At 38.6% G+C, this 26,190-nt stretch overlaps 1 protein-coding gene across 1 annotated transcript in view; it reads left to right on the plus strand.

Moving 5' to 3' along the window:
• Positions 1–26,190, plus strand: part of LOC139981236 (uncharacterized) — a 69,753-nt gene that overhangs the window by 40,207 nt on the left and 3,356 nt on the right. The window contains exons 4-6 of the mRNA XM_071993466.1: positions 7,653–11,108; positions 23,298–23,451; positions 25,421–25,704. Coding sequence (XP_071849567.1) covers positions 7,653–11,108; positions 23,298–23,451; positions 25,421–25,704 — 3,894 coding nt within the window. The remainder of the gene's footprint in view (positions 1–7,652; positions 11,109–23,297; positions 23,452–25,420; positions 25,705–26,190) is intronic.

The raw sequence follows: 26,190 nt of genomic DNA on the forward strand, positions 1-26,190 counted from the left end.
CCAGACAAATTTTCTGCTGCTAAGGGCCCGCCAGACGCCCCCAAATATGGCCCAAATGCCCATTAGCGTAGCATTGACCCAGATTAAATATGCAAGGTACCACTCAAAACCGGTTTGGAATGTTCGTGTTGATCTTACAGACTATGGAAATCATCATGCCAGACAAATTTTCTGCTACAAAGGGCCCGCCTGACGCCCCAAAAGGGCCCATAAAAATGCATTTGATCAAACGAACGAGGTACCACTTGAAACCAATGTCAACTTAATGCATGAATGCCAAAAAGTATCGAATGGCCCATGCCAGACAAATTTTCTGCTGCTAAGGGCCCGCCAGACGCCCCCAGATATGGCCCAAATGCCCGTTAGCGTAGCATTGACCCAGATTAAATATGCAAGGTACCACTCAAAATCGGTTTGGAATGTTCGGGTTGATCTTACAGACTATGGAAATCATCATGCCAGACAAATTTTCTGCTACAAACGGGCTAACAGACACACTAAAAGAGGGCCCCCAAATGGGCCATGATCAATCATAGTTGGTACCACACAAAACCAATGTCAACTTAATGCATGGATGCCACAAAGTACTGAATGGCCTATGCCAGAAAATTTTCTACTGCTAAGGGCCCGCCAGACGCCCCCAAATATGGCCCAAAATGCCCATTATCGTATCATTGACCCAGATTAAATATGCAAGGTACCACTCAAAACCGGTTTGGAACCACACAAAAACAATATTAAATGCAAAGGTACTTTCCACAGAGTAAAGAACTGCCGATGCAAGACAAATTTTCTTCTGCATAGGTCCCACTTGATGGAAAGTATAGGTGGCCCAATGCGGCCCTATATGGGCCTAATGAATTGTATATCGATGCAGACTATATGTGCCTTGTGACATGACATTTGTAGCATTCCACAGAGTAAAGAAATGCCAATACAATACAAATTTTCTTCTGCAAAGTGCCCACCACATGTAAAAAAAATTATACAGTTTAAATAGTTAAGATACCACAAGAAACCAATCTTTAACAATCAAGAACATCCTGAATTATTCAAATTCCTTCCCGCTACATAGGCCAATGGAATAATGAGATTAGTATACTAGTAGGTGTATCAATTACTGAACATTTCATTGAGCAAAACAAAAATGACGCGAACTCAGTCTTTGAGGGAGATCCTGACAGTTATAATGCATTCTCAAATCCATTCTTTTTCCTTTTATCCATTCTTTATTCTTTTATCCAGTCATTACTTTGTATCGTGAGCAGTGTTTAACTTGGCAGTTACTTTGTTTCGCTGGAAACACTGGAGCAGATTAAAATCAGTTTATGTATTGTAAATAAGAAACCCAAAATCATTTTGTATCTTGAAACACTGTGTTTACGTTAGCATTGTAAATCTACAAAGTTTAAAATCTTGAGAAAGAACGCTTAAGTGTCATCTTAAGGCATACATGTAGTCGAACAAAAGAGATTGTTTTGTTTCTTAAGCTCAGACAAAGAAACAATTATCAAACAATGGTGAAAATGCTTTATAACGTGTACTTAACGATAAAGGTTTGGGTTGAAACTGTCCAATATGGTTTTTGAAAGATACATAATTGAAGCATATAAATGTATATGTATCTTTTTGCTAGGTACACTCTTTAAAGGACTTAAAATGCTAAGATTGAACAAACAAATACTGATATCACCACGTATGACTCCATTCCTTGATACAAAATATAAAATGAGTAATTGGCCTATATTACTCCATCTTGGTCTTTTAGAACTTCCATCATTACACTAATTCAATTCGAATAGCTTGTAACAAGTCCAACAAATAGATGTGGCATCCATTTTTCAGAAATATGAATGCTAGATGAGGGTTTTTGTTTTCATCTATGAAGGAATCTTTTACCTTTCAAGAAAGTCATGTCATCTTGCTAGTTTAAAATGTACTAAAATCATAATTGGCAAAGATAGTAACAAAAGATCACTATGTGATTACTCTGAACATGACACACATGTTAGGTTCGAAGTATAAGAACTGAGAATTCATGTCTCTTGACAGTGATTAAACACTGGAGTGTGTGATGTAAAAAGACACTGCATTTGCCATTCAGACAGATCTCAAAAGAATCATTAGTAAGTTTATGAAAATTAAGTATTCCCATGAACTTGATTCTAAAAAGACATTGGAAGCTCAAATCTATGTTTCATTGTCGCAGTCATCACTCCAAAATGGTTCAGTACTTGAATCATCGGCATCAAACTCGGAAGCCACGTCTGGTCGGCTACTTTGAAAATCTTCGCTCAGTTCCCCCTCTTGGAATAGATGATCTGGGAGAGCCGGTCCCTCAAACCAGTCAGGGCTGTAGCACCCATTCTTGCTCTTCCAACCGTAGTTATGTGGATCCAAGCCAGGCAAGACTCTTCCTCAGAGTGTTAGAATTATAATGTGGGGACTTGTAATTTTTGCCCAGGCCAGCAAATCCCAAAATATTTAGAGGCTTAGGTGAAAGTGTTATCTTTATTTTGCTTAGAGCAGCGAATAGCTAAATAAGATAAAACACTGGTCTTGTGTACAGTAACTCCAATTTATGCTGGAAACAATATAACCATGAGCTTGAAATGTCATGTTACAAGGCACATATATCCAATTCTTTAGGCCCATATATAGGGCCACATTGGGCCACCTATTCTTTCTATCTGGTGGGACCTATGCAGAAGAAAATTTGTCTTGCATTGGCAGTTCTTTACTCTGTAGAAAGTACCTTTGCATTTAATATTGTTTTTTTGTGGTTCCAAACCGGTTTTGAGTGGTACCTTGCATATTTAATCTGGGTCAATGATACGATAATGGGCATTTTGGGCCATATTTGGGGGCGTCTGGCGGGCCCTTAGCAGTAGAAAATTTTCTGGCATAGGCCATTCAGTACTTTGTGGCATCCATGCATTAAGTTGACATTGGTTTCAAGTGGTACCTAGTTCGTTTGATCAAATGCATTTTATGGGCCCTTTTGGGGCGTCTGGCGGGCCCTTTGTAGCAGAAAATTTGTCTGGCATGATGATTTCCATAGTCTGTAAGATCAACCCGAGCATTCCAAACCGGTTTTGAGTGGTACCTTGCATATTTAATCTGGGTCAATGCTGCGCTAATGGGCATTTGGGCCATATTTGGGGGCGTCTGGCGGGCCCTTGGCAGCAGAAAATCTGTCTGGCATGGGTCATTCAGTACTTTGTCGCATCCATGCATTAAGTTGACATTGGTTTCAAGTGGTACCTCGTTCGTTTGATCAAATGCATTTTTATGGGCCCTTTTGGGGCGTCTGGCGGGCCCTTTGTAGCAGAAAATTTGTCTGGCATGATGATTTCCATAGTCTGTAAGATCAACCCGAACATTCCAAACCGGTTTTGAGTGGTACCTTGCATATTTAATCTGGGTCAATGCTACGCTAATGGGCATTTGGGCCATATTTGGGGGCGTCTGGCGGGCCCTTAGCAGCAGAAAATTTGTCTGGCATAGGCCATTCAGTACTTTGTGGCATTCATGCATTAAGTTGACATTGGTTTCAAGTGGTACCTCGTTCGTTTGATCAGATGCATTTTTTTAGGGGCCCTTCTTGGGCGTCTGGCGGGCCCTTTGCAGCAGAAACTTTGTCTGGCATGGGCCATTCAGTACTATGTGGCATTCATGCATTAAGTTGACATTGGTATCGAGTGGTACCTCGTTCGTTTGATCAGATGCATTTTTGGGCCCCCTTTAACCGGCCCCAGGGGCCACATGCAGCAGAGCGACCACGGCAGACATCCACTTTTGGATATACTGGGTTTTTCCACAAATGTTCCAATACTCAGATATTGGTACCTCGTTCGTTTGATCAAAGTGCCCTGGGCTGCCGGTCTATATCCCTTTACTTTAGCTCAGTTGTTACTACTACTATCTGTTATGCAAGCCCAGGGTTCACATTAGCCGCGAGATTACGCGATTCGCGCAATTTGATCGCATTTGGAATACACGATTAGTAAAAAGCCACTTGCTATTATTATTTTTTAGTTATCCCGTTTATAATCCATAAACATGTCGTCAAATTCCTTGTCAGCCTTTCCTTTTATGAAATAAACGAATGAATAAATAATAATTTCTTCCACATGATAGCCTAACACCACACTAAGTCAATGCATGAGAAATCTAGCAAAGCCTAACCATCTGTCTATTCGCTGAAATTGTGACGCAGTTATAAGATAGCCATGGAACACATTCATTATTGCTGTTACGTTCGACCACATGGTTGCCTAACACCACAATAAGTCAATGGGGTAATCTAGCATAGCCATTTGTTTATTAGCTGAAATTGTGACGCAGTTATAAGATATCCATGGAATACTTTCGTTATTGCTGTTATCTTCAACCACATGGTAGCCTAACACCACACTAAGTCAATGGGAAATCTGCCTAACCGTATATTTCCAATTTTTTTTTAAATCACACTTTGCGTAGGATTCGGGTAATAAATTAGGAACCGGGTAGAATCGCGTCGGGCGGGTACCTTCGTTATTGCTGTTATCTTCGACCACATATTTTAGCCTAACACCACACTAAGTCAATGGGAAATCTGCCTAACCGTAGATTTGCAAAAAAAAAAAAAATTAAATCACACTTTTCGTAGGATTCGGGTAATAAATTAGGAACCGGGTAGTATTGCGTCGGGCGGGTACCCGGGTACCCGGATAACCCGTGCAAACACTACGTAAAGCACCATGCTGAAATTTGAGTCAATCTCAAGCATACATGGCCATACTGTATCATGGGACAATGTATCAGCTAAAATGCATGTGACAGGCCAGAGGAGTTGGAGAGGAGCAAGGAATGAAAGAAATAGAAATTTCCCAGAAGAGGGGGAGGGGGGAGGGGGTGTGACCATTTTGTAGCCGCAGTATATATATTGGCTCATGTCATTTCTTTGTGAGGGATCTAAAGGTTATTTGGCAAGTTATGAGGTTCAGTCAGCACTCCATTTATAAACCTCAGAAGGTACTGTACATTAAGTGTTATGGGATTTTTGGTATCAATTTGCAGCGATATATACCGCTCAAAATAGACTTAAAAAAAAAATCTCTTATATATGATCGTATTGATATTTGCGTATGTCTGCTGATGCATTCATCAGAATTCCGCAGTAGATGATTTCCATGTACGGCTATAGGCTATAGCGTCATCAGTTTGTTGTTTATAAATCCATCAAGTTTGTATAAACAAATTCAGCAGTAGTTTATGTTGAGAGACATAAGTGCCTGCTATAGGCTGCTGCTGCTACATTTGTCTAAGGTTTCTTGCCATTTGAGCATACAAATCAAACTAGCAGAAAAAGACACAAAAAAATACAAAAATTGAGACAGAGATAGCTGATAGAAATGAGGTAAACAAAGGTGAGTAAATCTGAATGTGATCCCTGTTGTGTCACTTTTATACTTTGTGCATATGGAAACAAAACAACACTGAATGTACAGTATTCACTTCACTCCTCTCTAACCTGTCCCCATTCTACGTATGCACTTAGTCTACCTGACCTACAATAGTTGGTAACATTTTAGCACTGCACCCTTCCCCCCCCCCCCACTCCCAACACACAGGTGTCTGTCTAAAGGGACACTTTTATATTTCCTGTTTTTCTTTCTACTGCATATGGAAGAGAAAGAAACTTAGTCTGCTAGCAAACAAAAAAAATGATCAAAACCATTCAGGACTTGATTAATTCATCTCTAATCAAGTGGGTACTTCAATAGAGTTTGCCTTCATGCTCATTTTGAAGTGCTCGTATACTTGATTCAAGCAGGCAGTTTGCTATTTTACTTCCCTGATTGAAATCAATAAATTTTATCTGGAAATTTGCTGGCTTAAAGGCAAGTCGGTTTGTCTCATTTAGCATTTATGTGTTGCATGTTTAAAGGTTGGATTGATGGGCCAAACCCTGTCCCCAACCAACTCCCTTCCCCCGACCATCCTTCCTCACATATGGTGGCTGAACCATGTACTTAAATGTCCTTTAGTACTGCAGTGAGTGGCTGTATACTAAATCTAAACGGTTTATGACTTTTCTAGGTACAGTAATGTATTAGAGCTGTCCACCTTTAAGTTCAGAGTCTGTTTGTACAACATTCTTTGATTGCTTTTGTACTTCAAACCTGAAGATTGGAGAATTCTCTACTTGACTGTTAAAAGTATCATAAAATAACACTGGAAGCGTCATCTTTCATCTCCGTGAGTAGTGTTGACACAGTAAAGTGTTTATGTTATCACAGTTTGTCCTGGAAGTGGAAAAGAATCGCAATTTTAGCAATTTTAATGATATTTTGCAATAGCAAGAAATCTATTGAACATGACAAACAGAAAGTGGAGGTATGAAATTACTGTATGTTGTTGATCAAGAATATAGGTAAAAACTGCAGTGCGTGAGTGTGTGTTTTAAGTTCAGTCAGGTGGGGAGAAAAGGAGTGTTAGTGAGTAGGAATAATATCCATATCCTACAGTAGCTGGTACACAAAGAATGATGTATCTTGCATTAGTTTAATTCATGATCCTTTAGTTTAACTAAACGTTGTGTAAACTCTGTACCCTAGATGTGGTGTAAAATCATGGTAAAAAAGTGTTGGTACACCTGTAAGCATCTGTAAGTCTCAAAAGGACCTCAAAAATCCTGAAATAATGCACAGTGAGTTTCCCTCATCAAATTTGACTTTGAGGATTCTTTTTTTGAAACTTTTTTTTTTTTTTTAACCTGATGATTCTGTTTCAACTAAGATAAAAAACAAATCTTTTCTCTCTGAGAGTCTTGCAACCTCAAATTGTTTCATTAAGTCACTTTCTTTGTTCATTACAACATATTTGTCTTTCAGGTTTATCTTTCTTGTAGGGTGTTTCAAATTCCAGGCAATTCATCAATTCTTTTGTTATCAAAACATTTCAAGAGTTGCTATAAACATATGCCCTGATTTATAGTTTGTTTTTGTGATCTATGCCCAGTTTATGTGACATACTTCTGACATGACTCATGAATGTAGTGTCACTGATATGAAATTATACATATTTAAATATAAATACTAAATATAAGTACTGTATATATATATATATACTATAAACTATATATACTATAAACTATATACTATATTATATACTATATATTATTATATACTATATTGTATAAACTATATTCTATCTATATACAGGTGAGAATTAGTTGAGATTAGTGGAACACTAGCAGTTGGGATTCATAGTTTTGTGCGTTGAGCGATCACCAGGCAACTGTGATGATCACTCAATGCATGAAATTGAGTAACACTTGTCTCAACAAATTCTCTTCAATACTTCGCTCAGTCCACCGGACAAAGAGCATAAATATTCAACTGTGAGGAGAGGAACAGGAAGATAGGAGAGGGACAGGAGGGGTGAAGCAAGGAGGAGGGGAGAGTAGGAGTGATGAGAACATAAATGATATATTAGTGTTGTAATTTATATTTAAACTGAAGCAAGTGCTTGTTATGTGTGTGTGCAATAGTTTTGATGCACATGGGAAAAGAAATAAAACATCCTTTCAAATAGTAAATGACCAAAAAGATGTTTGCCACCACTTTGGAAACTTACAGTGTTTCACTTTCTTTCTGTATTTGTAGGAAAAGATGGAAGGTGAAGGTGGTGCTACTCAGGAAACGGGGGAACAAAATCTACCGCCTGAAACTACTGAAGTCAATGGGGACACGATAGCACCCATTATAGATCGAAAAGAAGCAGTTAAATTACGCGACGAGGGCACCGAGGTAATGGTGAACGGTGACGACGACGACAACGACAGTATGAACGTCTCTCTGGACACCCAGACACAGACGCGAGAGGACGAATTCCCTCCAGATGAATATGGGGCGGGGCCGACGACTGGTGACGACCAATCGAAAGAAGGTGGTCTTGGACCCGGGAAAGAAGGCGAAATGTCACAGGAGCTGCAACAGAAGGAGGAGGAGGAGGAGGGAGAGGAAAACAAAGGTAGTGGTAATAATGAAGTAGAGGGCGCTGTTGTTGACGATGAAAAGGAAGATTCGTCGGAGGGTTACGGAAGCCAGGACGCCGACAAGGCTCTGGAAAATGAAGGAGACGGAACCGAGGAGCCCGGAAAGGATGATGGACAGGTGGAATCAGAGAAGGAACCAGAGGTAGCCCTGTCGCAAGACGAAGGATTAGCATCCCCAGAGGTAGAAGATAGTCAATTGGTAAGCACAAGTAATTCTGACCAGACCCTAGAGCAGGAGGAGGGGGGTCTGGTCGTTGATGGTGATGTGGTTGATCATGATGGTAATGTAGGGCTAGTAAATGTTCATCATGCACTGGAGTATCATAAACCCTCCTCGTGGTTAGGTAACAGTGACACCTCGGTAGTAGGGCCAGACCACATAGTTGACGACACAGAACAAACATTGGATACACTTGAACCTTGCACCACCAAACACAAACAAGTACCGACTGATAACGTCGACGAACAGAGAATAATATCGGGAACAAACATCATTCTGTCTTACCACAATATAAACACAAATCAAACAGATGCACACAATGATTTAGACAAATCTATACCAAATATTTCGAGAATCGACAAGGAGGAAGGGCCGGATGTTGACACCGAAGGCATGACCTCGCCGCCTCCGCCCGGACAGTTCAGCCCCCCAAATAGTCAAGGAATGATTCATGGCGATCAGACCACGGCTGGAGTACTTGGCATTAACCAACAGATTGAAACCGATACAGCAGGTGAGGGTAGACAAACGAACATAGATTTCAAATTGGAGTTTAACGGATCAACCTGTGATAATCAGAAAGATACAGCCTTTATCGAAGGGGAAGAGGTACAGGGAAGTAACAGCAAAGCAGCAACGTTGGACGTAGATTTACAGTTGCCTGTGAAAGAAGACATTGCAATTATGGAGGATATTACACAGAGTGACAAATTGACGGTTGCTACGGTTACTCATTCAGTGGCAGTGGAAGAGGCTGCCCCCAATGGTGAACAAGTGATGACTTCTTCACAACTCAGCGAGCAACTCCTGGAAGCACACGCAAACAAAGAAGAGAGCTTGGAAATCACTGAAAAGGAACAAAAAGAAGGAGAAGGAGGAGAAATATCCCACAGCATGAATGCTGGTAATCAGTTGCAAGTATTTCAGGAATGTGACTCAAAAGAAAGTGAGTTATTGGACCTTGATCAGGAGGAATTAGATCAAAACAACAAGTTAGGAGAGCCAGGCATGACAGAACCCAAAGGAAGCTCAGAGGGAGAGAAAGATTTGGGAAACCCTCTCGTGGAAGAGACCGTTGTCAATTTTGTGGATCAAGTCTTGAGTCATGCGATTGAACAGGTTTCTGTGGGAAAAGGACATGGTGATTTCGAACCGGGGCCTGAACAGAATAGCGAGGAATTGCTGGAAACAGACCAGACGGTTGTGAAGAAACTGTCGGGAGATGATCAAATAGTAGTAGAATCTAAGATGTCAGAAATAAGTGAAGAGTCAAAGTTTGACGAAGAAAAGGCTGTGAGTGCGGATTTGGATTGGTCGAAAAATGCAGAAATGGATCAAAATTGTAACCTAGAGTTGAACATAACGGCCAAGGTAGGGGAAAAGGACACACCTGATGTTGTGGACGATTCAAATAGGTCGGGGGGTACAACCTCGCCGAAAGAGCAAATTGCAAACGAAGGCAAAGAAACTCGCACTAAAAGATGGTCAGTCCCATCGGGGCAATTTACCGCTGGGAACTTCAGTTATGCAGATGCACAAAGAAACGACGACCATTCGGATAAAGACCGTGAAAGTGAGTCAACGCACACAGGGTATAAGAAATTTGGGCCAGTGAAGTTTAGGCCTTCGTCACAATTGTCGAAGGACGCCAAATGGAGGCGTACTTCAATAGGAGTACCCCGTGGCTGGAACGCTCCCCCTGTGGACTTAATCCTACCCGTCCCGGAATCTGGCCCAGAAGTGGCTCCGGAAACGACAGAATCGTCGATAAAACCCGATGAGGTGGGTCCCAGCTCGATCACCTCAGACCTCTCCATATCTTCTGGATCCTCGGTAAGTCTTCAATCTTCTATTTCAAATGATATTCCCAAAGTTCAGGAAGAGACAGATTTGTACAGAGCAGAGCCCATGGTACAGGCCATAGTCGAAGAGGACAATTTTTCGACACCCCCTCCACCCGTCGAGGGTCAAACTCATATCGGATTCTCCTCCCTCCAGATGACTTCCGATAGTACAAAAGTCGAAAACACCGGTCCTTCTGTGACGTCGTCCGCGAGCGATTTGGATCCGTCGTCTCCATTAGGTGTCGTAAGGAGAGAAGGTCCCATCTCGCCCGCCCAGGGAAACTCTCCTTCTGAATTTGTGAGGAAGACACCTCCACTTAGCCAAAAAGTAGAGGTCTATGAAATCAAGGAGGATTCCCTTCTGAGCCCGACTGGGTCGGAGAGGCGACAGCAAGGTTTCCACAAACGATCCGCTACCGTGGGAGACTCGCCCCAGAAATTATCGAAGGCAGAAGAAGAAAGACAGCAAGTGCTCGCTGCTTTGAGGGTCAAGAGACCGGTCAAGAACAAGTGGCAAGGTCAAGTTGAATTGGAAGAGAAAGAAAAAGAAAAAGTAGTAACACTGGACGAGAAGCCTCTACAGAGCCTCCAAAAGTACGAGGAACGCCGAAAACGACAGGGGCAGTCCAAATCGTTTGATCTAGGAATGACTAATAGCAAACTTTCTGAAGCCAAACCTCTTGAGTTAAACAAAGAGGACGAAAATGTGGGGGTAGAGGAGAGCGATGCATCGGGACCATCCAGGCGACAGAGACCTCACTCTCTAAATATCGACGACGACGGCAATCCCGAGGGCGTCTCCAGAGGGGACTATAACTATCGTGAGGATGCCCTCTCGCCAAATGGGGACACCTGTAGCAGCGGTTACACGTCGGGGCGTTCCACACCAGCCGGCGAAGACGCCAGCAGGCTTCTTTCCTTACCCAAGACCGGCGGAGTTCCAGCCGATTCGGCGTTCTACAAGGAGTACCAAAAGCTTGTGGCGCTCGAAGGAGACCAGGTTAGATAATCAAGTGCTTTAAAAACATGGCTACACTAATATCAAAAAAATCTTATATGGTCAAAACTAAACACTCATCACAACTTGTCACTCTTTCAATTAAAAAAAAAAACTAACATCCTCACTTTAATTTAAAAAGAATGGGGCCTGCCAAATTTTCTTTGCATTGCATGGAGAAGATGGGTAACTAATAACATCCCTCCCCTCCCACCAACACCCCCACCGCAAGTAACTGCATGCTACACTGTAACTCGTTGCATGTCAGTTACCAGAGGTTGCATGAAAACTAATGTAAGTTAAACGTACAGTAATAATGCCTTTGTATCTGCTACTGTTTGAAGGTTACTATCATTGGTGTGTGTGTTTGTGTGTGTGTTTGTATTCATCTTCTGTTCTTTTCACCTAAAGTTTCATCAAGTTACTAAACATTTTATGTGAGGTGTTATATTCAGAGGAACGATCTAACAGGTTTGGTGTTCTTATTTTTTTTTGGGGGGGGAGGGGGGCTGCTACACACCTCCAACCTTGACTATTATATTTTTGTACGTTTTGTTTGTTTGTATGTATTTCTTTGCAATGTTTGGTCACAGACCTCATGAAAAGCTGTAGTTAAAAATGTCCAAGTTATCTGAAAGCAGACATTTTCAATCTTGCACGGTAAGACTTCTTTTCAGAGAAACATGTCACACAAGGAGATTTCTTCTTGAAATTTCTGTCCATGCTACCAGAATGTTTCATGTTTAGTTCAGCAATAAAAAAAATTGAAAAAATGGAAAAACTGCTATTACCAACAAAGAAAACAGAAAAAAGAAACATAGTAAAATAAAATAAAATAAACAAAAGGAGAGAAGATTAGGCAATCAATCTATTCAGAAAGAAAATGAAACTTAACTTCCTTTTGATATGAGATAAATTACTCTTTTTTTTTTTAAATACCTCTATTAAAATTTCCTTCTGTTTAGTCTCCCAAAGTTGACAGTTTCATTATGACTTGATGGATCTGGATATTATTATTAGGATTACTTTGGTGCTTACTCATGATCACTGTCTATGGGCATTAATTATCATGCAGTGGTACATGTACATGTTATTGTGTGTCAGCTTGTATCCTCCGGCCAATTGAATGAATTCAGGTAAGGATTTGGATATTATCTTCTCTGTACATCTCGTACATGTAGTGTTTTCAAGGGAATTCCCGCTGGCTGAAGCTCATCACTTTGCAAACGGTTCTGAATTTTTTTTAGTCAAACCCACATCGTTGCATTTTGTATCAAAAAGATATGAATTTTTGTAAATTTTGGTGACATTTTTGCACTTTTGCATTTTTGCATCTGGCACCAACAGAATGAATGACGTCATCAGGCCAATTGATGTGAAAATGTCTTTTTTTCTTTAAAATAATTTCCATCATTTATCTACAGAGGGAAATAATAATTTCTACAATAGAGTTGCATTTTGATGAAAATTTTGATGAAAAACTCTATAGAACATTGACAGCTAGACCCATTACTTCAATTGGTATTAGATTTCAAGGGTATATGAACAATAAGATTATAATAGCATTAGTCATGCATCTAAAGAATAGTTGCCCAGATGAAATCAAAGATCACCACTGTGATTAACTTCCTGAGGTAAAAAGAGATGTTTTAACCGGTCAAACTTGGTACATTCAATCAAGCGTATCTCAATTTACTGACAAGGTATGGAGATGGGGTTTAAACTAGCAGTGTGAAATATCTTTCCCTTCAATCTCAGTTTTACTGTGTCTGCCACCGGAATATTCCTTTGAGATTGCTACTTGTTGATGCTTTAATTTTCTGGTGTTATCCTATTCTTTCATTGGCTCTGCGCTGAAGGGGCTGTTTCTTGTGCTATTGTGAGTGCTATTGATCAAATGCAATTCTTGTTACCCGGTGAAAGCCTCTGGTTGGTTTGTACAGTAATGCAAAATTTATCAGAAATAGCTTCAAATATACGCACTGTAATTTTTCTTTGGAACGGTTTAAGCATTTACTCTCCTAGACCGTTCCACCCCATCCCCCTTCCTGGCGTACCCCTTTCATTATCCATGAGGTTGAGATGTATTTGCTCAGACAATTAAACATCTGATTGAGAGAAAATTGTATTGAGGATTGAATTAAAATGCTGGAATAAAAACATTCTGCTTTAGCGACATTATTTGACATTCTAGCAGGGTGAACTTTCTGATAGCTGAAATCGACACTTATTGCTGAGATCTCCTGTATAGTACATAGCAAATTAATGCGCTTCCGAAGCATCCAATATCAGTACAAAATTGGGAGTTGTTAAACATGGACATGGGGTTGGCTCTGAGCGGGAAATTGCTTTTGTGATGGCAAGAAAATACACGATGGCGTTCAAACAGGACTTCAGGGAGCATAAGTTGATATTCTGGCATAATTGGAATAACAATGTGATACTGATGAAAGTTAAAAGTATTCCCATAGGATAGCAGATACATCAATGTGCTGCAAAGGAAAGTGGCGAGACGTGTCTGTGATTATTTCATCAGCCAACTGACATCGAATGACAATACGTTTGTACCGTAACAAATATCATAAATAAAACAACGAGAATGGTATAAACATTGAAATAACCGATGTACAATAGTATTGTACATCTATACTATATACATCATATGTAGTATAGATAAACAGATATAACCAGAGTACAGATGATGGCAATCGACAATGATTCCAATGTGGTTGATAAGGAGCCAGAGGATTCTCAGACTTATTACCCTAAAAAAATGACACCATTTTGTCTGTTGAAGGTTGAAACCAAAAGTTTTTTAATGTCATGGTGTCCTTGCATCTTTTAGTGCTTAGTTACCTGTATGTATATATTTATATATATATATATATATATATATATATATATATATATATATATATATATATATATAATTGAAATCGTAGTGAGTCAGAAAATCAAGAACAGTATTAAAAACTTCCAGCCTCCACCGGGATTCGAACCTGGGCCTCCCACTTTATATGCGGACACCCTATATATATGTGATAATTGTTGGTTTTGTTCTTGTTATAGTACAACAGTGTATGTCATTTGAATTTGGTGATGTCTGTATGGGTATCGATAGTATTAAAACTGATTGTGCAACAAAAGATCCCCCATCTTTAATCGCATGAATCCATCTTCCAGGATCGGATGCTCTTTACTGCAATTGTCTGACTTATTGATCTGCACTGTAAAGTTACTCAATCATTCTAAACCACACTAACTCATGGTCGTTTGATTGGTAAATAACAACCGGAACTAATCTCTCAGTTATCATCATCGATGGTTAATCATTATAACATCTTGATTTTGTGTTCACTTGTTGTAATTTTATTGGAAGGTGCACTAATAACTTTATATATGGTTTTTAAAATTTCCAAACTTTCCAAGAATTTATATCTCCTTAATCATGTTATAGCGTTAGGTTTGATTACATGAAAATATATCAGGTACAGTTTGTTGCTTAATATTGCAGTTAAGGTGGTTTGAGGGGAGGGGGTTGGGATAGGGGGGTTGGGTGGGAAGTGAAAAGAGGTGTGCTATCTTGAAAAAAATGTTTCTGGCATACATTAGTTGTTTTAGAAACTTTTCAAACCAATTTCAATATATATTAACAAATTGACCAATTTGAAAGGAATTTCTATTTATTTTTTTCTTCAAAACATGCCTTAGAAAAACAAAATCATCGTATAAACAGTTACCTTTCTAATCCAAACAACTTGCTTGTCTCTGTGCCAGGTGATTTCCACATACTTGTGTGACCCTTCATATATATATGTATGGGATAGTGTGGGGTAAAATAATATCTATTGATTCAACTTGGAATAGGGCCAATGCCATTAGCTTCCTCTCTGGTTACAACACAGCCAGCAATTTGGTGTTTATTTTCATTTTGAAAGAGATAATTATTCCTGTGATTATGAATAACTGTGTACAAATCTAACCAGTGATTGACCTTGTTAAGAGGCAATTGTCTCTCAGCAGTTGAAAGGTGAGTTGCTATGTGAAATAGAAATGGCAAAAAGCAGTAGCTGTGTGAGTATGTGACCAGTCGTTAATGCCTCATAATTAGTCTAAAATTCGAGGATGGACTTAACAGACACAAAATTAACTTTGAGATCTTGTAGACAGTTAAAAGAAAACACTGCTATCGGTGGATGTTGTATCATATAACAGTTTTGATTTTTGAGAAATGATACTTTAAAAAATAGCTGAGGTTCATTAATTAAAGTGACTGGATTGCATAGTCTAATACACAGGTCATTTTAGGTCAATTTAGGTCATTACCTCAGTTGCAACACAAAAATTCAATGGGAAAATCATTGATACTTTGAATGACCTTAAATGACATGTTTACAAGTGTAGCGCAGATTTGTCAAGGGGGAAAAATGGTATTGAATATGATCCAAGCAAGGGTGCTTTTGCTGTTTATATGAAGGTTACAAAGACAAATGTTTTTGGTTAAGTTTCAATTTTGGAATTTAGAAAACATTGATGTGACAACGTTAACAGTAAGATGTAACTTGTAAGGAGCGTTCCAGAGATTTATAGCATGTTTAAAGGTGGATATTTTGTAAAACCGGAAATAGCTAGTAGCTACTGTACAGTTCAACATGACTATCATCATTTCATAGACTACGTGTACAAACATATCAAGACTAAAATTGTCTGCTTAAAGTCATTCTTTAAGGTTGTAGCTTCTATTGCTCTCTTATGGCCTATCCTGTGTATTGATCCATTGATCAATTGATCAGTGATATTGAAAATCTATCAGAAATAATCTTGCCCTCTGCTCTGACTAATGACTTTCTCTGGCCCTTATAGGAAATAAGAGCACCCTGCTATACCTTTGCTCAACAGTTTAAAGTCTGTGTACATGCAATAATTTTAGGGCTCCACCTCTGCTTATTCCTGGAACCAAACATGCTTGTTATACTAAATCTACACCACATTGTCTGCACTTGTTTCATAGGGCTTCTGTGTTTATTTGATCCTATATTGTATGAGTCGATTTAAAGGTGTTTATCTCTTGACTGGTTCTTCCTTTTGGGCAAAATGTGGCCTTCTGATTAAACAATTGAAACATGTTTTCCTGGTAAGGGATTTTAGCCAGTTTACTAGTAATCCTTGTTATTCTAAAATCACAAAACTCAAAAGAAAAAAAGGATGGAATTTTTATTCTGGGGAGGAACAAACAACAGTTCTTCCTTCTGGAACATTAAGTAACCAATGATCTAAAACGGTGCATTTAACAGTCCTTTTATGGTCCACCATCCATACACCAGAGATAAAAAAACAAAAATAACCTGTTATTGACAAATTGCAAAGTTGTTTGGGTCTCGAGGTGCATGGAAGCGTAACGGAAGATTTCAGAGACATTCTCTTTTGTGACATACAAATTTAAAGGAGCATATCCTTGCTGCATTAAAGTTTACTGGCTAACTTAGGATGTGATGATATTTTTGAGGTATCCATTGCCTTTAATTGTTGCTATTTTCCTGTGTGAGGTTGTAATCAGTGCCAACATTGTTCTTGTAGTGCAAGGTCAAAACATCACCTCCAAATCTCCTAATTTATCTCCCCCCCCCTCCACAATGAACTAGCCAACTATAAGTATAATGTTGGATGATGTGTAATACTTTTCATACCTAATCGTGATTTGTGGAATGATATGCTCACAAATACTGTTTTCTTGTGTTCACTCCGAATCGTAAGATGTGAGTTGCCAACAGCTTCTTCCAGGAAAATAAACTGGAAATATAATACCATACATTACTGACAGTTTGCCAAACTTAAAGGTTCAATATATGACATGTTACGTGAATACACAGAGATATGGCTTGTTAAAACTTCTCATTGTTTTGGTAGTTTCACTGCATACAAATTGATCAGGCCAACAGACAATTGGAGAACTCCCCACCCACACTGCCCCCTATCCAGTTTAACATGGAAGCATGGTTGTATGCAGGATTGTGCATAATACCAAGGGTTACCTTAGCCTACATCTTTTATGTAATTGTGCAATGGGCATACATTACAGAACAACTGTAAAGATTCATGAACAAAACAAACAAAAACACTGATTTTGTTTTACATGTGTGTTTAAAAAGGAAAGGAACAGAAAGATAAAAGCAAAATAAAACATGGTTTTACTTGAGTCTTGCTTTAACTTTGATTCGATGTCTGATTAGCCAAGGTTGAGTAAGTTTGGAGATCTGTGTGGGCCTCTGCTCTCTGTTAGATACAGCTACTTGCTTTAGGATCTCTTGAATAGATATGGTTAGGTTTATCCAACAAGGGTAAATGCGTAAATATTTGTCCAATGATTAACATCCTCTCTGTGTTGTAAGACCTTTATTTTCTTTCCAGTTTCAAATCAAATGATGGCAAAGATGAATAGTTTTTTCTAGGATGTATACCCCTGGTTATCTGTAGGCAATTGGTAAAATGAAATATGAAAAAATCAGTTCATGAAAATTCACATATATATTCCAGAAAGACTCAAACTGATCATCCTTGGTCAAAACATTTTCTTGCTATCCTCAAAAGTATTTTTCCTTCTAAGTTTTAGCCTTTTCTAGAAATTTATGTCAATTTATAGCTTGGTGGTTAATTCCCACCCACTTCCCCCCCTCCATTGTATTTGGTTATGCAACTCTTGGTCAGACACAGAAGCATATCTTATTATCTAAGTTTAGCAATAACTAGAAAAAAAGTTTTTCACTATGGTCTTTCACCTGAAATTGAAACTTTGCAAATCCATATTCTACTGTACTGTCTCTTCTGTTGTGTGTGCACCACATATTTATCACACACATATAAGCCTTGTCCCCCCCTCCCTCCCCCTCCTTATGGTTACAACAATTTGAAAAAGAGAATCGTTTGCTTTTCTGTGTGAAGTGTATACATGCACAGACAATATTAACTTTAATCTTTAACACAGTTCTGTTTGTTTTTATACAAGACGGATTTCATACAAACAATTTCAAAACCGTGGGACGAAAATAAGAAACATCCTACTTTACAGTTAAAGCTCTTTTGAATGTGGTTGGGAAAACTAGATTTTATTATGCCTTATTTCCACAGAAGTGGAACTATAGAGTGGTATGTGTTGCCTCTTGATGGTAGTAAAAAAGGCTATTAAAACTGTGTTTTATGTCTTACCCTAGTATCATACATTCTGTTGAAGGTGTGAGAGGAACAACTTGACTATGTTCAAGTCGTATTTTACATAAATGGGAAAGAAATAGAAAGAAAATAATGGGCAAAGAAGCAAACAGCAGCTTTGATAAATTTAATGAACTGATCGCAAAAAGTCAAATATGTTGGAAAAACCGGTTTGCAGCAGCTCTGGATTCCATGCGATTTGAAAACAGAGAAAATATGTGAAAAAGTTTATTCTTGCACGTTTTTGTTGGTTTGGTTTATTTATTTTTTATTTTTTATAGATGAACTTCACAGTGGTAGTTACATAAACTGTTTTGACACACCCATATTCTTTAAATATTTCTTAAAATTCACTACAATTTGAAGATATGGAAATCGCGTCAGCTTTTCAATTTCGATATCTTTTCCCCTCCCCAAGAAAAAGAAAGGTAAACTCATCTTTGTATATTTTAAACAATTAGAAAGATATCTCTTCCCGGTGTACAGGTTATGTTTCAGTTCAACCTGAGAGGTCATTTGAAGGTTCATCAGTGAAAGTGGCTGGACCAGAAGACTAGAATATGTATGTACCTAAACAGCTGCCTGATAGTACTGTAACATTTAAGATCAGTTTTCACCTCCATAAATCCTTTTAGTTGATTATTTCTAATTATGTCGGTACTATATCAAAACATGGCAGGTAGCATACAGTACATCTGAAGAATCAAAGATTTGTTAATTGATGTCCTTGGCCAATCTCTTGAACGATCTCTCTCTAATACCGTTCTGTGATATTTGTAGGTTTTCATTAGATCTTCTTGCTCTTAAGTTATTCAAGATCTATTTACACTAGTGCATGAAAAAAAATGCTCACATAAGTTTGCCGTCAAAAGTGTTCCGTTTTTCTGTTCCATTCAATTTTGGTGCTCTGTTTTTCCTCTTTGCATTTGAAATACCAAACCATACAATGAGCTGCATGAAATATTTAACATTCAAAGATGACCGATTGAAAGTGAGCAACTTTGTGAATGTCACGATTTTTAAAATTTCACAGAATCAAAGTATTAATTAGAAAGTTAAAAATATTAAATTGTGGGTGCTGCATTTTATGCTTAAAACGAATCCATTTGCTGCTAAATTATTCAGAACACGCCATGCGCCATAGTTACATGAACCAACCAGCTGCAATGTCATGCTGATCTCGATTCTGATAAATGTGACTAAATTATATTCTAAAGTAATATTACCTGACATTGAAAAATGCAGGTTTTTTGTCTAGACTGGATGGAACATAGATTGGTTTACGTGTATTCAACAGCTGTACATTGGTTTTATGGAAACCAATGTATTAAAGGGCAAAGTGAGAATTCTGTGTTTGCAGTCAATAGATTAGAATAATTAACCCTTTAACCATGCAAGTATCTGATTGACCAGATGTGCCCTTCAAATATTAAATATGAAAAAAAGGGAAAAACCGTAACAGTTCACGATTGGCCTGCTTCCAGAAATCATAGTTCAATTTGGCTTGTTTATGATTAACAGTCAAGAAAAACAATTCTGTTGTTTGACTTTCGGAGGCAGGGGTATAAGGGGGGGGGGATGGGTGATAATAATATAATTCCTGGAAAAGGGGATGAAATGATAAAAACAATTGTATGCAGTCAATTTCTTTGTTACTGTATACCTCTGTCTTTTTATTTTCACATTCAACTTATAATTGGTTCAGTTTTGTCAGTGACCAGCATCTCCTACCAGTGCTGAAATGGTATTAACACAAAATACATGTCAGTGTAAAACACAAAATGTTTATCTTCTTGCATAACTGTTAATACAGACTTTGCGGTGCATTGCTTAATGCCTTCAAGCATGATCCATTTAACTTCCAATTATAAAAACATGTTTTAAACTCCTAGCGAATTAAGTTGTTTAATATACAACACTCTAATAGCAAATACGCTTCAAGATAGTCCTATCATATATATATATGTTTTCTTCTACTCTAGCAAAACTGTGGCTATAAATTATGATTTGTTGTAATTTTTTTGGTGGCGAAAACATGCGTCATAGTATTCTTTTTACTGTAGGTTGCCCTAGTTACTGAATCTCTTGTGGGAAATAATATTGAGATTTTTTTAGTATTGGTGATTGTACAGACTTTGCTCACGGTCTCGGTTACCTGACATAAAGCAGTCTCCAGCTTGGATATTTTGATCTTTTCATTCAAATATAATTCGAAACCTTGAGGAAAACAGAAAAGTAAAGAAGAGAAAAACAACAAAAAAACAGCAAATTGTCCTTGTTCCCCCTGTCCCTGAGTGTAAGCTATGTTATATATGTGTAGCTTCAAATGAACAAGGCTGTACTTGCATAAAATACTGCAATTTGTCTCTTTGCTTTTTTAAACATTTTACAATCACGCTAGGTAATTGAAGCTCATTTCTTATTTCCCTTGCGGGGTTTTTGTTTTTTTCTTTCCTGCTCTTTGACACGAACGGCCTTAAAAGCTCTATCAAATGGAAGGAAAGTCATAGCTCTCATGTTTTATTGAACAAAGCAAGTCGGAAATGAGAAATTGAGGTAGAAACTATACTGTAAGACCTGTCCCTCGGATGTTTACAACAGATCGTAAACCTATCTCTTGATTGCGGAGTCTACTGCCTTTGTCATGTTTCCTTTTACGAATCTTGGAACCTTTGGCTGTGTTTTATTACCTCTTTGAGGTCTGTTTTGTGGAGGCTTTCCTCTTAAATCATGATATAGATTGGGTGGAAGGGTGAGGGGAGGGGGGGGGGGGGATTGGCATCTTTATCAGGTAAGGCTGTCTTAGAAGAATGTTATTTCATAAATAAGACAAGATCGATGCGATGGTTCTATATTAGGACGAATGGATAACGTTAATTGCTACTGAATTATGGTTAATGGACATGTTTGTTTTGATGGATAGTCCTAATAATCATCTTAATGTGATACCATTACGGTCTGCTCGCTGCTGATTGGTCGAAAAGGGGAAAGCTGATTGTTATTTATTTTCTTGCAAAGATACAAGTTCCAAACAACATCTATAGATATACTCTAAAGAGCCCCCCTTTGATTAATTTATCTGAAATCTTGTAAGACGAAATTTACATATAATATGAAGAACAATAGAATAGAAATAAACGAACAAGCGACTTAGTAGATGTTAACCACAAATATTTGACATTTTCTTCGCCTGGACTTTTTGGCTGCAAATGCAAGCTCTTTAATACGTACTGTACAGCAATGGTCTGTACCTATATCTTAGATTTTCCTATGACGAAGTGAGCTCAGGAATGGTAGAATTTAATGTTTTACGGTATGTTTAATCATGTAACTTTTCACACAATTGATGAATAGGCAGGTTATTAAAACACTATTTAGTATGACATCATCAGGGAACAATATACTTTATTGCACCACATCTGTTCATTAATTGTTTTAAAAGAAAATCAATTAACCTCCCTTTAAATCAGGGTTTTACATTGTATAGCATTCTTAACTTGTTATATCAGTATCAGACATTGAACAGAAAGCTCTCTAAACAAATCACCATATAAACAGATGAATTAAAAAAAAAAATTTAAATAATTTTTCGCCAAATTTTGAAGCCTTCCAATCAAGAATGACTTAATACTGACCATTCTGGTCTGTGAGTTAAAATGTCATTGATTTCCAGAAGAAGCATGATTGCATTATACCAGGGTGTCCTTAATTAATTTTCTACCATGGCCAGAGTCTAGAGGAAAATTGGTTGGAACAAAGAAAGGTCAGAGAAGATCTAACTACAGTAAAACCTACATTGAGCAATGTGCAGGGTAGGCTTGGTAGGGGTGTCAAGTCCAGCGCCTACTACCAGCCCACATGGATTGTGGGCTGGATTGAAGAAAAAAAAAATTGCAGAAAAGCAGGAGTCAAATACATAATTTTACTTTCAAACTTTGCATGCTATTTGCATATCTTTGGCATAATTTTTGCATGGCATATTTGTAGCTGTAACATCAAAACATGAATATTTATGAGCAAATTGGGTTATTGTAAGGCATTGCTATGGCAACTTACTTTCTCCCAGTATTCAGGCTTCCAGAAAGACATTGGTAAGATTGACATTATTTCTCTGTTTTGGCCCCTTCCCTATGGGTCCATCTCCTATCCTCTCCGTGACCCTCACCCCATCTGTTACCTGTCTATCTGTTGAACATTGCCAGAACACCAGGATACCCATTTGGATATAGTTGTCTGTTACAGTAATCGATTTGGATACAAGTCTGTTATATGCCAGAGGGGGGAGGGGGGGGCATAGGGTACTTTAGGTTTACAAGAGAACTGAACATTGATGGAATATTTTGTAAGACTTCTAATAAGGTATGATGTAACATTCAGGTTAGTCTTTCAATCTAGCCACTACTTCACTGATTCAGTAGTTAGTCAGGAACAGATTGGTCAAACAGTCAGTCAGTATAAAGTGAGGTACGTAGTCAGTTTACAAGACAGCTTGAGAGTCAGTCAGTAAATGTCAGAAAAACAGTCAGTCAGATGGTTTATAATCAGACAATGGTGCAGTTAGTCATGGTCAGTCAAATAGCCAGTAACTTGGTCAGTTATATAGAAACTGACGGACAGACAGGCAGACAGACAGACCTATAGAATCTGATAGTCACTCATTTTAGTGAAAAACAGAAAACATACTCCGTCAGTCAAATAGACAGTAGTAAGACCAGTTAGATAGAAACCGACAGTTAGACTGGCAAACGTTCAATCACTCACTCAAACAGACTGGCAGAAAAGTTGATCAGTTCTTTTAATGAAAAAATTTGGAAAAAGTTTATCTTTAATGATGTTCTGTATGAAGTGGAGGGAAGGAATAACTAACAAAGTTTTACTAATTAATATATTCAGTTTATTTTAATATACATATAATATTTTTCCATTATTATTTGCTTTGATGATTCATTTTCATCTTTCTTCCTCTCCACCCTCCTCATCAATTAGACCTCAATCAGCAACCAGGAGTCGGGCCTCAAACCGGTGGTTCCCCGTGAATCAGAGCCGGCGCCGGAACAAGAGGAACAGTTCGATGCCGACGGACAGCGAAAGTCGTACGTGAAAAGTGCAGTGAAAATGAGAGAGAAGACCGGTACCAGAGGTAGGTGCTTGAAAGAGCAAGGAACTTTAAATCTATCAGTACTTCGATGAGAGGTGGGAGGACGAATGGTCTTCTTTCTTATCAAGACATCTTCTTTTTTATTTAGTCATAGAAATATTAAAGTCTTTCATTACACACAAATACTTGAACACAAAGCAACAAGTAGTGCTGAGTAACTCGTTTGTCTAGTTTTTCTGAACAAGTGTCATTAAGATCCGATCCCATCCCCTCCTCCCTCCTCCCCCCGCCCCCAAACCCATACTCATATTCTGGATGTCTTCAAGCTTCTACCATCCTTTTGAAGGCTGAATGCTAATCCCTCACTAGGTGTGTGAATGCTAATCCCTCACCAGGTGTATGAATGCTATTCCCTCACTAGTAGTACAAATGCTAATCCCTCACTAGGTGTATGAATGCCAATTCCTCAGTAGTAATTCAAATGCTAATCCCTCAACAGGTGTATGAATGCTAATCCCTCACTAGGGGTATGAATGCTATTCCCTCACTAGTAGAACAAATGCTAATCCCTCACTAGGTGTAGGAATGCTTATCCCTCACTACAGTAGGTCTATGAATGCTAATCCCTCACGAAGTATCTGAATGTCTATCCCGCACTTGGTGTAGGAATGCTTATCCCTCACTAGGTTATGAATGCTAATCCCTCACTAGGTCTATGAATGCTAATCCCTCACGTGGTATATGAATGCTCATCCCTCACTAGGTGTAGGTATTTTGTTTTCATTGCATCATAGTATACATAAGTTAGCGTGGATTCCATCGTCATTGGATATAGTTAACATGTAAAAGTAGTCTCTTAATATTCAGTATTGAGTAGGTGTACCTGCTTAGCTGCCAGTAATTCTGTATTCATAGACCAGCATTATGAAGAGCTCTCTTCATTCCATAGTACCTCAAGGGTTTAAGATAAGAGGTTCTTAAACTGTAACCTTGGTATAGCTCTCTATCCTGCTCTAGAGTACCAGAGTTGAGGAAAGAATAAAGTGTTATAAGATATGCTACATGAAAAGAGTTTCGTGGAATGAAATATTTGCCTAGTTTGTTATGCAAATAAGTGTTCAGATATTATAAGTATGGGTTGCACTGATACTTGTAACTGTCGTCTTTTGAAGATAACCGATATATCAAATACCGCTATCGGCAGGTACCGATCTGATTCCCATAAAGTAATAATACTGATAATAATCATAAAACTTAGGCTATCAACGATACAGGTATTGTATGAAAAGGCCCAGGGGGGTAGGAGCCGGGGGGGGGCACTTGGGGCACTTTTTTCCAAAATAGCAAATGTGCCCTACTGGCAAATAAAATGTGCCCCTTTGATGAAGAACTGTCTTTTGGATATCTTAAGCCTTTGTTAATTTAATATTTTATTTTAATTATTCACATGCACCATAATAGTATTGATAGCATACTAAAACATATATGGCTGGTGTGTATCAGTTTATAGCATAATGAGTGGTGGTTGTGGAATGAGAAAGTGCCCCTCTGATGTTGTGCCCCCCCCCCCCCCCACTTTTTGGAAGCTTCCCTGAACAGGCCTACAGGAAGTACACACAGAGCATGATGGTCCCCCTCAAACTATTTATTATAAACTTTTGTAGCTGTTCGAAATCGATTCCTGTTTTGATAGTTAACTTACTGTCTAGATAAAATAATTCTCAGCTAAGTGAACCCACATGGTACCTTGTCTCTGTTTTAACAAATTTTGTTGGCAAAATCAAAGTTCTATGAGCTGAGGGTGTCTTGAATGTATTATTGTTTTTATTTCCTTTATTATTGTCATCTTTAATGAGGGTATTCCTGCTCAGTGCAGAATTACTGCTTTCCATAGGAGCCCTTAATACAAAATACACGTACAATATTATGCAGTAGAAAGACGGTAAACATCCAAAAGCACAATGTGATGAAAAGGTTGTTTGACACTATCTCCCTCCCTCGTTCTCTCCAGTTAATTCCCACGTGGTGAAACAGAGCCGCATCTCGTTTGTGGAGCAAGAGGTGCTACGACACAAACAACAGGAGGAAGAATTCCGCCGGGAGCGAGAGATGAGGAACCAGGAGCGGATGAGGCAGGGCAAGCCGCCCTCGCCATCCTCTCTCTCACCGCCGGACAGCGCAGGGAATTCCAGATTACAGTCTCCGACATCACCAGAGCCACCTACTACCACGATGACGAAACCAGTCAAAGCACCCATCAAACCGACGAATAGTAAAGCCAAAGCCGTTTATCAGGTGAGAAATTACTCTCCTTGTCTATTTTAATAATATCCTTCATATGGTCAGTGTCATAGATCGTTAAAAATGTTGCAAAGCTGACTGGTTTAATTGTGATCAAAGAAAGGACAACCAACGTCACAATTCCCCTACCCTTACCCTTACCCTTACCCCCTCCCCCTTCTCCCTGTCATGGCACAATTTAAACAATTTAAAGCTTGTGTTTTGCACATCACTCCTTACTTATTGTTTTGGTTAAGGTGCTGCAATGCAAATTGAAAACACCTGGTCATCAAAACTACAGCGCAGGATAAATGTCACAGGGGGAGTTCAGATGAAAAGTTTCTTACTTTCTCTTTATTGTGTTGGGGAGGGGGGGGGGGAGGATGGGGTGGGTGGTTATTTATTTAAAAAAAAAATGTTCTCATATAAAAAGCTGCCAAGTTGTTTGATTCAGAATATATTCACTGATATTCCCAAAACAATTGCTAATTTCTGTTTGAT

This window comes from Apostichopus japonicus, chromosome 2 (assembly GCF_037975245.1).
Source record: "Apostichopus japonicus isolate 1M-3 chromosome 2, ASM3797524v1, whole genome shotgun sequence".
In the NCBI taxonomy this organism is placed as follows: Eukaryota; Metazoa; Echinodermata; class Holothuroidea; order Aspidochirotida; family Stichopodidae; genus Apostichopus; species Apostichopus japonicus.